Source organism: Protopterus annectens, chromosome 12.part0, assembly GCF_019279795.1.
Source record: "Protopterus annectens isolate FY-2018-M chromosome 12.part0, PAN1.0, whole genome shotgun sequence".
Taxonomy (NCBI): domain Eukaryota; kingdom Metazoa; phylum Chordata; order Ceratodontiformes; family Protopteridae; genus Protopterus; species Protopterus annectens.
Window position 1 is genome coordinate 1,535,544,211 of NC_056746.1, and position 15,231 is coordinate 1,535,559,441.

General features: G+C 39.4%; 1 protein-coding gene across 3 annotated transcripts in view; it reads left to right on the forward strand.

Annotated features, from left to right (window-relative positions):
* Nucleotides 1-15,231, forward strand: part of FBF1 (Fas binding factor 1) — a 1,798,645-nt gene that overhangs the window by 1,716,176 nt on the left and 67,238 nt on the right. For all 3 annotated transcript variants that reach the window (XM_044090504.1, XM_044090506.1, XM_044090505.1), the window contains one exon: nucleotides 12,772-12,902. In XM_044090504.1, coding sequence (XP_043946439.1) covers nucleotides 12,772-12,902 — 131 coding nt within the window. The remainder of the gene's footprint in view (nucleotides 1-12,771; nucleotides 12,903-15,231) is intronic.

The window sequence follows — 15,231 nt, forward strand, 5'->3', positions numbered from 1 at the left end:
GAGATTACAATGGGAGAGCAAACACAGTGGCCTAAATTACAGAACACAGTTAACACAAGAGATAAGGTTTTGAAATGCAGTTAAAACTAGATATAATACATCAGGGCACAGTTGCCTTCACCTCAGAAGTTCTGTGCTCTGAAACTTTTTTTTCTTGGATAGTGTGTTGGTAAGTACACGACAATGTAAATTCAGTACAAGTAGGCTAACTCTGAATAGAAAAAGGCATATAATAGTAATAGTATTCTATATGTAAATATCTATATATGGATCTAATTTATAAGATCGACCTTTCAGAATTTTGACATTCACAAGACTGAGACCATCTTGTCGATGATATGAAATATCTAAAGTGGAAGATACACAAAGCAAGCCTCCCTGCACCCCACACACCTGCTGCTAATTATATATACCAACTCTGAGATTGCACTATAGAGAGGAAAAGGTTAAATTCCTCAACTTCCATTGTACCTTGATCTCTGTAAAAACAATCTTCCTGCCCTGCTAAGCATTCAGTGGTTCAGACCATCGACCATATGGTCTCGAACTTGTGAAAGTTGACATTCTGATATGTCGATTTTATGAATAAAATTTTTGTGTGTGTGTGTGTGTGTGTGTGTGTGTGTGTGTGTGTGTGTGTGTGTGTGTGTGTGTGTGTGTGTGTGTGTGTGTCTATAGGATAGATATATGTAGATAGATATACAACTAATTTGCTATTTATGGGCAGTAGCAGCTTTTTTAGTTTTTCAGAAAAAAATAGTATTTAGTCGGTGTTAGTATGGATGATGTGGGAAGGAGGAAATGGAAATAAAATGTTTGTGAATAGGTATTTAAAACTCTATAGATAAGAAAAGAGTTTGAGGAGTTCCTTTGGAGGTGATAGTATATTTAAGCACAGGTATTAAGATACAGATTAGTGAATAGGTAGAAGTAAAGAGAAATGGTTGAGAGACGGAAATATGAGGTGTGCAGGGTAGTGGGAGGGTATGGAGATTGTGTTAACATAGTTGTGTGGGATGCTATCCCAGGGATGCATATGGACAAAGCCATGTTGTTTCTAGGCACAGTTTTAGATTTAGCTTAAAGGCTTGTAAATGTTCAAGCTGTCTTAAGAAGAAATGGAATGGAAGATTTTGGATGCATAGTTGAAGTACAGAACATCTCCAGCTCTATTATAGGATTCATTTGTGGAGAGCAGTATTCTGTCTTTAGAGTGTATTTAGGCTATATTGTTGGAGAATGTATTTTAGAGTTGGATATTTAGCTGAATTGTTTATTAGACTGAGAGCTACTAAGAGCTGAATGTAGTGAAATTAGTAAGAGAGCTCAGTCCAGACTAGTTAAAGTGTTTAATGGCTATACAGTAGTGGCTTCTGAAGGGATATTAGCTCCAAATCCAGCAATTTTGTTGTAATATTGCTAAAGATTTATTTTTTGGATAGTTTGAAGGTATGTGAAAATGGGTGAAGTAAGGCTGGAAGGAAGTATGTCTGTGCTATTGTTCCTTTGACTCCATCTGTGAGAAATGGTTTAGTTCTATACAGAAAGCCAAGTTTCTAATATTTTTTCTGACGGCTGCTTGAATGTGGAGGTTGAACTTCATATTGTCATCAGTTAGGACACCTAAAAGTTTTGTATGAGATTCGAGGTCTATTTGTGTGTTATCTGATAAGATGCTGTTGAGGAGAATATTGCTTTTGTGAGAGTGTTTTGGGGGTAAATAGTAGCAATTTTGTTTTGTAAGGATTCGGTATAAGCTGTGAGCTGTCTAGCCATGATTCAGTAGAGGAAAAGAATTTTAGAGTTATTTCATGAAGTTTCTATAGGTTGTGGGCAGAGCAGATGAGTGTTGAATCATCTGAGTATTGTATTAGTATAGCGTTTTTGGCAGCAGTGTGTAGGTTATTTGTAAATATGATAAATAAGAGTGGTTTAAGTATGGATTCTTGGGAAGCCCTACTGTAGTGGATTAAAAGGAAGAATATCCATGTTGCTATATAACTGCTTGATATGTATATGGTAAATATATGTTAAACCAGTAGAGGGAAGTAGTGGAGATGGCAAGGGAGACATGTTTTTGTGATAGTTTTTGGTGGGAGACGGTGTCATATGCTTTTGACAATAGCATTTGCCTGCATTTCCATTTTTTTTTTTTTGTTAATTTTGTTTATAAATTGCAGTAAAGCTGTGGTAGTACTGAGATGAAAACCATGTTGTGATGGAAGGAAAGAAGATTGTTGGTAGCCATATAGTTATGTAGTTGTGAATTAATACATTTTTCCAGAATTTTAGATATTGGGGCAGTGTGGCAACGGGCCTATAATTGAAATAGTCAGTGAAAAGTCTGCCATTACGTAGGGATATTATGTAAGCTTTTTTTCCAGATGGCAGGGAGATAACATTCTTGGATAGATGTGTTTATTTTTATTGATATTGGTTAGAATAGTGCTTCTGCTGCTAATTTCAGTATTCTACTGGGAAAATTGTTTGTGGCCAGGCTGGTGGGTTTTATTTTGAAGAGATATTTTTTATAGTGTAAGTACAGACAGGTTTAAGAGAGAGTTAGGTTGCATGAGAGTCGGAATGGTGGAGAGGTTTTATATTACTTGTAGAGATGTCTTTGATTAGAGAAACTACAGTCTGAATGAAGTGGGAAATTCATTTTCTTGCAGTTTTAGCTGGGAAATGTTCTGGTCAGGGACTGGACTTTAGCTACATCCAGGTTTCATTAGGTTTCAGACAGATGTCCAAAATTGTTATGGATTGCTTTGTTGTGTTTGTTGTAGATTACAGTAGTAGTAGTAATAGTATTATTTTTGTCTAGTTTTATGATATATTTAGTAGCAATTTTCAGCTTCTTTTTTCTAATAACATAGTTGACCTATAGTAGTGTGGTTCTTCTAGATTAGCATCCCAGGACTTGCATTTGTCCACTTACCTGCATTGATCATCAGTTGTCACTTCTTTGACCACTTGCCAATGACTTACAAGTCACTTCTCAGGCTTTCTCCTCCATTCAGGGCACCAGTTGTTGTCATTTTTAAGTAGGTTTATTCTGTTAATCAGCCCTCTGAAATATTAAAGACAAATGTGTTAAATGTTGAAGGTCTTGGCATTATCCTTGTGGCTCTCCTGATCTTTCCCTCAAACAGCCAGCATGCTGTAACCATCATCCTCTGTGTAGATCAGAGTGTGTATATTCCTTAAGAGCTATTCCAGTCGGTGAACACATGCGTATAAGTACTGAGCATGTGCAAGCAAGAATGCCATTTTGTAGTGAGCAGCTGAAGTATAAGCATGCATGTGTGTACTAGTCAGTCAATTCGTTTAAGTTTAATGTTACCGTTCTTCATCCTGATATGTTTGTGTGTAATAAACTACTTAAATGAACACCCAGCCTCATCGTCTTATTGAATATACATAAGACGAGCAACATATTGTTAGAATGGGATCCAGAGTAAAACTTCTTCTTCAAGACCATGAGGCAGGCAGTTACAGCTGGAGGAATATACAGTAGTGGATCATCTCTGCTCAAATGGCTCGTAAACAGGTTGGAAAGACAAATCCAGGTACTAAAACTCACTTAAATGATTTTTTACTCAATGAATATAAAACAAAGTATTAAAACCATTCAAAATAACTTTCTTCTTCTTCTTCTTCTCTTTCGGCTGTTCCCGTTATGGTTCGCCACAGTGGATCATCTGTTTCCATTTCTTCCTGTCCTCTGTATTCTTGCTCTGTCACACCAACCACCTGCATGTCCTCTCTCACCACATCCATAAACCTTATCTTAGGCCTTCCTCTTTTTCTCTTACCTGGCAGCTCCATCCTTAGCATCCTTTTCCCAATATACCCAGCATCCCTCCTCAGCACATGTCCAAACCAACCCAATCTCGCCTCTCTGACTTTGTCTCCAAACCGTCCAACCTGAGCTGACTCTCTAATATACTGATTCTTAATCCTGTCCATCCTTGTCACACCCAGTGCAAATCTTAACATCTTTAACTCTGCCACTTCCAGCTCTGACTCCTGCCTTTTTGTCAATGCCACCATCTCCAACCCATACACCATAGCTGGTCTCACTACCCTCTTGTAGACCTTCCCTTTCACTCTTACTGGTACCCGTCTGTCACAAATCACTCCTGACACTCTTCTCCACCAATTCCTCCCTGCCTGTACTCTCTTCTTCACCTCTCTTCCACACTCACCATTACTCTGAACTGTTGATCCCAAGTATTTAAACTCATCCACCTCCACCACCTATACTCCCTGCATCCTCATCATTCCTCTATCCTCCCTCTCATTCACACACACATATTTTGTCTTAGCCCTGCTGACCTTCATTCCTTGCCTCTCTAGAGCATATTTCCACCTCTCCAGGGTCTCCTCAACCTAGTCCCTGCTCTCACTACAGATCACAATGTCATCTGCAAACATCATAATCCATGGGCCCTCCTGTCTGATCTCGTCTGTCAACCTGTCCATCACCATTATAAATCAGAAAGGGCTCAGAGATGTTCCTTGATATAATCCCACCTCCACCTTAACCGCATCTGTCACTCCATCTGCAGATCTCACCACTATCACACTACCCTCGTACATATCCTGTACCACTCTTACATACTTCTCTGCCACTCCCAACTGCCTCATACAATATCACAACTCCTCTCTAGGCACCCTATCATATGCTTTCTCCAAGTCCACAAAGAGACAATGCAACTCCTTCTGACCTTCTCTATAACTTTCTAATTAAGCAACATGTTCAAAATTATGATATATTGATAAAATACTCAAAAAAAGTGCTTGAAATAACTTCCAAATTGTATACAGTGTACAAAAAGGGAAAGCCAAATATATTTCTTGCTATGTGTTTCTTTATTGTATTAACTAAAGCTATCCGAGATACCCGGTGTGCAAAGTGTTTGCATGTTTGCGCAGTGTTGCAGTACAGTTATTTCGCATAAAATGGTCATTTCAAAGAGTTTTTTTGAGTACCTGGTATGTATTTATACATAATTACAAGGGCATTTTGTTGGCATGACAGAAGGATTTCACAGACCTGCTCCACTTGTATTTGATAATAATGTTGCTGAAAACTGGAGAGTGTTTGAGCAAGAGTACTATATTTTCATTCAAACTGCTTTTTCTGACAAAGATGCACACACAAAAGCATTTATTTTGCTTAATTTAGCTGGTTCAGAAGCCATTGGATGGGAGCATTCATTTGTGTATGCTCCAACTGTGTATGCAGGGGAGGGGGAAGACCACCACATTGTGCTACCAGCTGAAACCTGGGAAGACCCTGAGTGCTTAAAATGTCAATTTAGAGACATGTCTAACCCACAAATGAATATTACAATGGAAAGGCACATATTTTACACAAGAGATCAAAAGCCTGGTGAAACTTTTGCAGCATATATAACTGACTTGAGAAACAAGGCAAAAATGTGCAGATTTTGTGATTTAAGAGATGAGTGGATAAAAGATAGGCTTGTGTGTGGTATTAAAGATGATGCATTGAGAAAGATTTTGCTTCGAGACAGTGATTTAACATTGAATAAGGTCATAGAGATTTGTCAGATATATGAGCTCACAGAAAAGCACATAAATATGCTTACAAGTGAAAAATGCAAAGTAAATGCATGAAAAATAAGTGCGTTTCCACTATAATATTAATTTGGGAGTTACTTGTTTCTCTAAATTTATGTTTTAAGCACTTGAGGGTCTTCCCTTGATTCATCCGTTGCCACTGTGTAGCAGTTTCTCCCCTCCCCTGCAAACACAGCAGGTGCATACACAAATTAACGCTCTCTTTCTATGGCTAACCAGCTAAATTAAGCAGAATATGTGCATCTTTGTCAGAAAATGCAGCTTGTATGAAAATATTGTACTCTTGCTCAAACACTCTACAATTCACAGCAATATTATTATCAAATGCAAGAGGAACTGGTTTTTGAAATCCTTCAGCCATGCCAACAAAGTATGCTCAAACACACTGCAAATATGGCGGTTGTAATTATGTATGAACATGCGCACAGAGCAGGTAGTTGTAATAACATTCAAATGCACAGTAAACTCTTCAAAATACTGTACTTTGCAAAATATGCTTTGAAATGGCTGTATTTTGCAAAATAACTGCACTATAATACTGCACAAACTTGCAAACACTTTGTATACTTTAGATATCTGGCATAGCTTTAATTAATGCGAAAAAGTAGCACATAGCAAAAAATGCAGTTGTTTACCTTATTTTATACATTTTAAGTGATTCAGACATTGTTTCAAAAATTTTTGTAACTATTTTGAATATTTTTATCAGTATAACAAGAAACAGGCAGTTTTGGCCATTTTGTTTAACTATATATTTGTTTAGAGCATTCTGAGCGCTTTATTTTATATTTTCTGAGCAAGTAATCATTTAAGCAAGTTTTAGCACTTGAAATTCATTTCTGACCTGTTTTGTGAGTTATACTTGCAGGGATGATCCATTCCTCTATATTCTTCCAACATTAACTGAGTGCCTCTTGGTCTTGATTCTGGATCCCATTCTGACACCATGTCATTCGTCTTTACAATTTAAGACAAACAGGTGGGGTAGCTCGTTTATATGCTTTATTACATAGAAATACATCAGCATGGATAGCAGCAGTACAAACTATAAACAAATTGATTAACTGACAGACTACACACACATGAATGCTTAATCTCAACAGCTTTCTACAAAATGGCAGTCATGCTCGCACGTGCTAAGTATTTATACACTTGTGCAAGCCCATGGAAAGCTTTTTAAAGGTATACGTACAAAATGATCTAGAGGGGATTGGCCAGTGCAAAAACACTTAATTTGAAATGTACATGTGGGTTGTAGGAGTGTTGTGTTGATCAGGAATAGCCATACATTTCTTTCTGTTTAAATAAACCAAATACAGAGAAAATCTTAACCAAAACAAAGATTAATTTTATTGATTACAGCATATACGGGGGTAGGAAATTAGTTCTATCCCTCATTAAATAAAGAAACCAGTCAGTTTTTATACTTAAATTCATCTTGGTTAGAAATAAGGAGACACACACACACACACACACACACACACACACACACACACACACACACACACACACACAAAACTGAGTTACCAGATTTTTTTACCTGTCAACAAATACATGAATTTGAGCTCATTGGATTATAGGTTCATAGGATCATAGGTTAATAGCCCTAGGGACCTTACAAGCCTAGCCAAGTTCTACCCTTGTTTCTACAATCAACACCTATTGCCCCTGTCCATGAGAGACACAGGTGTAACCCGCGGGGTGAATTTACAGTTAAGAACCAAAATAAAAAAGCACTTCAGGAAGGATGACCAGGATCCAACACTCCAACTCAAAGTTTTGTTATAAGATGAAAATGCAATGTGAACTCAAGCGTTAGTGTGTGCTTTTGACTGTTGGATTTACTGTTAAAGTGCTCTTTGAGTTGTAGTGTTGGAGTGGTGGATCCTGGTCATCCTTCCTGAAGTGCTTTTTTTATTTTGGTTCTGAATTTAGTTACCCATTCAGTCTTCCAGATTGCATTTGAAGAGGGCCAGTAAGATGCTCTGTCTGACATGAAGTGGGAGTCTGTTCCAAAGGTGTGGTAACCTCTGGGACACAAATCTGTCCCTCCAGCAGGTGCTATTAATGTCACATACCAGGTTAAGGTCTTTAGAGTGAGTAACCCGTGTGCCATTAGACTTGCAGATATGCAGCATTTCCAGTGAAGCAGGGTCAGAGATTGCCTTATACACAAGGCAGAGATCACTTCTGAGTAGTCTGTATGAAACAGAATAAAGTGACAGTGATTTCAGCTGATCCACTTAGGACAGATACTGAAGACCTTTAATTTTCCTTGTGAGGAACCTTTGTGGTCTCTCCAATTGTTGCAAGTGCTTGGAAAGGTACATTGCACTCAATTATTGACCTGATGAGGGAAGAGTACAGGAAGGTTATAACTTCTTTTTTCTGGAGGCAGTGCCCTTACTTATGAGATGAGCAGTATAGAATGCCCTTCTTATCACTGCGGAGACATGGTGATCAAAGGTAGCTGTCAACTGTCTGCCCAGGTCTCTCACCACTGAGTGCGTACTTAGCGTGTTGCTGTTGATCTGGTAGTTAGCAGGAGCATCAGTTTTACTGAAAGGGACTTTAATCCATTTGTTTGCATTAAGTTTCAGGTCATGACTTTGGCTCCAATCATTTTTTTTGCATAAGACCCTCTTGTAGGATGTTGATATAATGTAGAAATTATATGACCGCTCCTAGTTTGCAGTTGTCAGCAACTTTGTCAGCCACAGACCTTTTATTTTTGCTTTTACTTTGGAGAAATACATTCTGACAGTAGAGGTCCCAGGACTGATCCCTGTGGAACACCACTGGGTATGGATATGCTATTGGAGGTGGATTCTCCTATTTGTGATTGTATGGGTTCTATCAGTGAGCCAGTTAGCGACCCACCTAATGATATAAGGGTTGATACCTGGCTGGGTGAGTTTGTCAGTGATCCCTGAGTGGGGGATAGTGTCAAAAGCCTTGGCTAAGTCTATGTAGGCAGTATGCACAGATTTTCTCTCATCCAGGGCCTTGGTGACTGTCACAAAGAAGTCCAGCAGGTTTAATGGGCATGATGTCCCTTTGCAAATCCAAACTGAGTAGGGTCAAGTGTTTGGAGATTACCTGTATCTTTGTTGATAAGGTCCATGATGATTCACTCCATGGCCTTGCAGAATAGGTTAGTCAGGCTAATAGGTCTATAGTTCCTCGGATCTCTGGAGGCACCACCTTTGTGCAAGGGAATAATGGACATTTTCCATTCAGCTTGGATGAAGCCAGTGCTTAGACTATGATTGAAAAGAGTACCCAATGGTTTTGCTAATTCATGTTGGAGCCCATGTAGGATGCAGCCTGGGATGTTATCACTTCCCATGTATACTGTGTTTTTGGCCTTAGAGAGGGCATTTACAACCTGCTGTTCAGAGATACAAGGTAGGGGACATGTGGTAGGGATGTCATGGGGTATGTGTGGCAGGGGCAGGAGAGCAAAGTTTTCACAGAACCTGTTGGCTAACATGTTAGCTATGTCCACACGCTCAGTATATATGGTATCACTAACTACCAGTTCTGCACAAATCTGGGACTTTCCTTTTAGGTTACGGATATAACTAAAGAACGCCTTATGGTTATCCCTAGTGGAGGAAGCTAATTTGGATTCGCATTTTGCTTTAGAGGACTTTACAAGAAGTCTTATTTGCTTGTTTAAGCTGAGGAGGGGGTGTTTCCAGTTTAGGGCCCACTTCCTGTTGCTCTTAGACAGCAATTTCTTCTTGTTATTGGAAAGCCTGTTAATGACAGTTGTCCACCAGGCAGGTTTTCTCCTCCTTGAAGAGCTTTTTTGGTCCTATCAGGTATGGTCAATTCAATGCAGTTATACAGGTGTTTCTATAAAGCATTGGTGTAGAACTCGGCATAGTTTCCAGTTCCATCTGGGGACAGGCTTAAGAGAGAAAGGGGGTTTATGGGTGGAAGGAGAGGGAGAGATAGAGGGGTGGTTTAATGGAGAGGGAGAGGTAGAGGGGAAGGCATTTGCATCTTTTAATAAGATTCTGTATGTAGTTTAATGGTTTCTGTATGGTGTCAATAAAGAAGGAGTTAAGAAGTGAAGCAGTGTCAAAGGCAGAGCTACTGGGGAAGGGAGAGGGAGTAGAGGGTCTGCCAGGGTGTAGAAGTTTGTTTATTGTACTCCATATTTTTTGTGGGTTAGAGTCGGGGTTCTGTTGTGGCTTTAGGTAAAAGTTTCTTTTACCATTATTGATTTGTTGTTTTTTTTTTGTTATGTTATAGAGTTCTCTGTAAGATGGTAGACTTGAAGGTGATTTGTTTTTCTTCCAGCTTTTCCAGGAGTTATCTCTTTTGTGCATGAGGGAACTAGTTTCTTGGGTTATCCAAGGTGCAGACTGGGGCCAGGAAGTTTAGGATGGTTAGGAATATGGTATTGAATTGTACAACAGCATCCTCAAGGATGAGGTTGTAGAGGAAGGACCAGTTGATTGAGGATAATAAGTGAGTGAAGGCATCTAGGTCGAAGTTAGAGAGTTTTTGACAGTTTTTATATTGATGGGATTTATTAGAATGTAGGAAGTGTCTTTGAATATGGGTAGGAAGGTGGTCATGTAAGGTATTGGGCAGAGCCTTGGGTTGTGATAAAGGTTAGGGTTGAAGTTGAGGAGCCAGTCAAGTGTAGAGCTGGTGTTAGTGTGTTTATTCAGACATACTGGGGAAGTAATTAGTTGAGAGAAGCCAAAGAGATTTATGCTGGTAGCGGAAGAGTTAGCGAATTCCAATCAATGTTAATAACACCCATTTTAAGAGTTTCATAGGTGATGGTTTGTGATATCCAGGAAAGAAGGTGTTTGAGGGCAGGGATGTTGTTTCCTGGGGGAATATAGATGGAAACAATTGCTATTTGTTATGGTTGTTCAGTTTGCAGTTTGCTAAAAGGACTTCAGCTGGATGGAAACTAGGTGGAGAGAGTGATAGAGGAGAAAGGGAGAGTTGTTCGGACTACAGTATTGCTATAACTACCACTTTTTTCTTGAGTCTGTCTTGGCAGATGATATTGTAGCCAGGGGATATAATTTCACTGTCAGATATGTGTGGTTTTAGTCAGGTTTCAGAGAGGATTACAATGTTGGGGGTATGGAAAGATATCCAGAAATGAAGTTCAGTGACTTTGTTTAGGATACTTTGAATGTTAAGAGATAGAAAGTTAACTTTCTGTTAGATATGGAGGAAAATTTCTCAGTAGAGAGGTATAGTGGTGGGAGAGATGTGGGAGAGGGTTGGGCAGGTACAGTGGAGGTAGTGATGGGTTGTTTGGGTAGAGAGGAAGAAGTGTTAGGTCCAGGGTTGGGGTGTATATCACCTGGGAGGAGTAATTTAAGTATTGGATGTTTTAGTAGTGAATATCTGAGGTATGCAAGGGTATATTTGAGCTTTATTGTGTGAGATAGCGAGGGCAGTTGAATCCATTTTATTTTATGAAGATGGGTGTTATGGTTGAGTAGAGTAGGAGCAATATGGAAAGAGTATCTAAGGGGGAAGTGGGACAGAAAGTTAGAGTAGGGGCAGGTGTTATTAATATTAGGGTATGATGATATGTGGTAGAGACAGAGAGAAGGGAAGGTAGAGTTGTAGTGAGGGGAAGATGTATCATGTTTTGTAAAAGAGAAGAGAAAGAAGGAGAGAACTATGTAACTGGGATGGGATGCTTTAAGATGTCGAAGGACAGAAATATTAGTAAGATATATTGCTGAAGGAAGAGAAGTAGGATGATGGAGGGTCAGCTGTTGGGAGGAGCAACTATGGCAAAAGAAAGTGAGAGATGACTGCATGGTTAGAGAGGAAGTGGGGAGTGGTGAGAGGGTGTGGCTTGAATGGTTAGAGTATAAGTTTAGTTGATTTAGAGCCACAAGTTTTGGATCACTAAGTTAATCAGGGTGAGTATGAAAGTTGTAGAAGTGGAGAGGACTTTGAGGTAGACTGCAAAGTTATTATGAAAGTCCTACACAAGGAATATGCAGAGAAGAGGGAATAGTCTCATAATTCATTGCACTTGGATTAAACTTAGTTTAGTATCGGAGATATGAAAGAGCTTGGGAGAGAGAAAGGTTGGATGGCATTAGACACTAGGGGAGTGGAGGGATTGAGGGGTTTGGCAGCCAAGAATAGGTTTGCCTTGTAACAAATGTTAGAGAGGCAGATTTCTTAACACACAAAGTATGGATGGAGAGTAAGAAGATGTATGTTGTGCCTTGTAATTGAATGAAAGCTTCGGTCCTTTGATCACTTAGAACCCATCCTGGGGTCGCTTGGTAGCCAAGCAGGTAGAATTTCCACCAGATGTTTAAGGCAGATTCCAACTGCTGTTTTTAACTTTTGCTGTTTGAGCTAAGTTCTAGGTTCTGTATTTCCTGTTTGGTATAGCTTTTATGTGTAATGTACTTGTTTCAGTGCTCATTTGACTCTGATGTGTGTAGGTGGGTGGGGGTGACTATAGTTGTTATAAGATAATTCTTGGAAAAGAAAACACTGTCAGTGTATGTAAGTAGCAGTTTCAGTTTTCAAGGCTTTCCATGTCACATTTTATCGGTGCATTTTACATGCTGCAAGATTTACTGGAAGCAACCACAACAGACTCACACTGATTTTACATTCAAAAAAATGATTACATTTAACTCTTAAGCTTAATACAGCATTTCTGTATTGCTCGCCTTTAATGCATGTTTTACTGAAAGGACAGTTGCACGCTGCAGACAGACTTGTACAGGCTTTCTGCATGAAGGATTAAATTGTAATCCATTGGTGTAGTCAATGCACCTTAGCTAGAAAGTAGTTGATCCTTCTACCATCAGCATTACTTATGTGTATTTTACTGTCTGTCTCTCCTTTTGGTATGGCTGCCAGACTTCTTAGTGAATACATTAATTAGTGAATACATTAGTTACTTCTGTAGTCCTTGCTCTGTTACAGCATGTTTGCTTTTATCACTGTTGTTGAAATCCACATTCTTTAAAAACATCACACATTGCTCTGTGCCAGATGGCCTCTACACCTGTTAATATTGTCAGTATGGAAATCTTGAGCACAATCTTCACTGAAATTACAGACTTTGTCTACATAATGAATGCATTAACTTGGCTAATTTATAAGGCAATTGTCCTTTTCTTAATTTAATTACAGATTTTAAACCATCCTATGCCAGCACTTTGAAGCACAGCACTGGAAATTCTGGCATATTGAAGGTTGTTCAAGGGCCTGCATCCTCTGAACTTCTAGCCAAACTAGCACTAATCAAGCACACTGCAGAAAAGGTAGGCAATGGTTTCACTCACATGGCTTGCTGACATTTCATTATTTTTCATCCTGTGCTGCATGACTGCTGAAAAATGATGAAGACCAAGGTGGCAGAACAGCAGCATTGCTGAGAATCAGTACATTAAACTCTCAGTTAACTGGAACTCAAGCAACCAGCAATCTCTCACACAGTCGCTTCTGCTTTCATGCATACATTCACTCACTCTTTCTCTCTCTGATCTCTCACTCACACTCTCTTCAGCTTTTATACATCTCTGATCTCTCACACACAGTCGCTTCTGCTTTCATACATGCATTCACCCAGTCACTCACTCCGATCGCTTACCCATACAGTCTCTTCTGCTTTCGTACATGCATTTAGTCACTTTCTCTCTCTCCGATCTCTCACACACACTTCCGCATGCCACTCTCAAGCAACTGGAAACTACAGTTATCTGGCATCTACCAATCCCCATGGTGCCGGTTAACTGAGAGTTTAATGCAGTTAAAAAACAAAAGAAGATGCTAAGATGTGATTAGAATGTCAAGTTAATCAGAGAGTTGTAAAAGTGGAAAACAGAAGCACTCTAAAACAATATGCCATAACAGTATGCTTAAAGAGGTTGTTTTCTCACCGGTGTTATTAATAAAGCCTTTTATGGTCCTTATTTACTAGAGTTATTGCTTTGTGGTTTTTGCATTGCAGGTTTGCATTAATATTGAAGTAGTAGTTGCTCTAGAAAGTGTCATCTGACCAGTTCTGAACTTTCAGGAGAAAAAAAGTGTGTCCTCCTTATAATGTTTTTCTTATACATTGATATGTTTAACTTCCTTACACACAGACAGACACACACTCAGAGTCATGCATTTGCTTACAGAAAGACAAATACATTGAGTTTACATAGGTAATGCAGGGGTGAACTGTTTGACTGTATGGCCTTACCAGAAAATTGGATTTAATTTTGGCCTCTACTCCTCTCATTGTGGGTTTCATTGTCATCATCAGTTTAGTAATAATAAATGGGCTATAACCCCTCAAAAGGCTGTCCTTTGGATCTGAGTTTTGTCAAATAATATATGCTATCCATGAGTAACAAGTTAGCCTGCCTCTTTGTCAGTTAAGAAGTCATAGCCCATACTTGAAGGTGGGGCTGAGTAGATCTGTTTGCCACAGGTAGTATAGGCAGTCCTTACAGGTGTCAAAAATAATTTTGGAGAATAGTAGGTGTGTACAGTATTTACTACTATTGCTACTGCTATTTTTGTCTGAAATTTTCACTATGTCAGAGTACTGATGGAAAGACAACTATCTGATAAATTGTTTTCTAAGATGAATGCAGTGTCAGAGATTTACTTCAGTGTACTTAGTTATTATTTCTTGTCCCATCTCACCTTCGTTCTTGCTGGTTGGGTTCGGAGCCGATCCTCGGTTTCAACTCGGCCGATTTACTAAAGTTTGAGAGCTTTTACTGGCTCAAGGCTACCCATTATCCCAAGATGCCTAGGGGCAGCTACCCGGATCTTGTTTGCCGCTTGCAGCGTCGAGATTGCTACTACTGGCTCAGGCTAAGTACTTTGTGCTTTTTTCTATTTATCGCTACTTTTTCTAAAATTTAGTGGTTATATTGACTCGTTAGAGTGTGTACCATCCCTATTAGTCTAATGACCCCTTTCTCTGCTTGTTGTGGTGCTTTTTGGATGTCGTTTTTTCTCTTCAGACCTTGTTTTCCCCTTAGAGCCTGTTTAAGTTAGAGGTTTCTTCTCTTTCCTCACCCTTTTTGTGGGATTGCCGTTTAAGTTAGAGGCTCTCCCATCGGGGGAGTCGCCATTTAAGTTAGAGGCTCTCCCCCTTCTTCCTTCTTCCCCTTAAAAAAAAAAAAAAAAATTTATAATAAGGTTCTTCCTTTTTTGTTGTCAGCCTGTTTGCTGTCACTTGTTGTGTGCTGTTAGTGATAGTTTTCTGTGTTCTCTGTGAATTTTTTCCTGACTAGTGTTTACTATGTCTAAAGAGTCAAAACCCTCTGGGTTTAAAAAATGTGACTCATGTTGCCAAAAAATGTCCCTTACAGACGGGCACATCAGTTGCGTTTATTGTTTAGGGGCTGTTCAACTGCAGGACTCTTGCTCGATCTGTCACACTTTCAGTTCCAGAGTCCTGCAGGAGAGAAAAAATAAGCTTATTTTACTTGGCCTCCTGAAGAACCCTCAAGATTCCTCATCTCAGTGTCTGAGAAACACTCTAAGCCATCGGTTCCGAGTTGGGAACAGACAAAAATCATGGAAGCCTTCAGCTCTCTTGGCTCCCAGCATTGACTCCGACAAAGCTAAGTCTCTGGCAGCTCCATC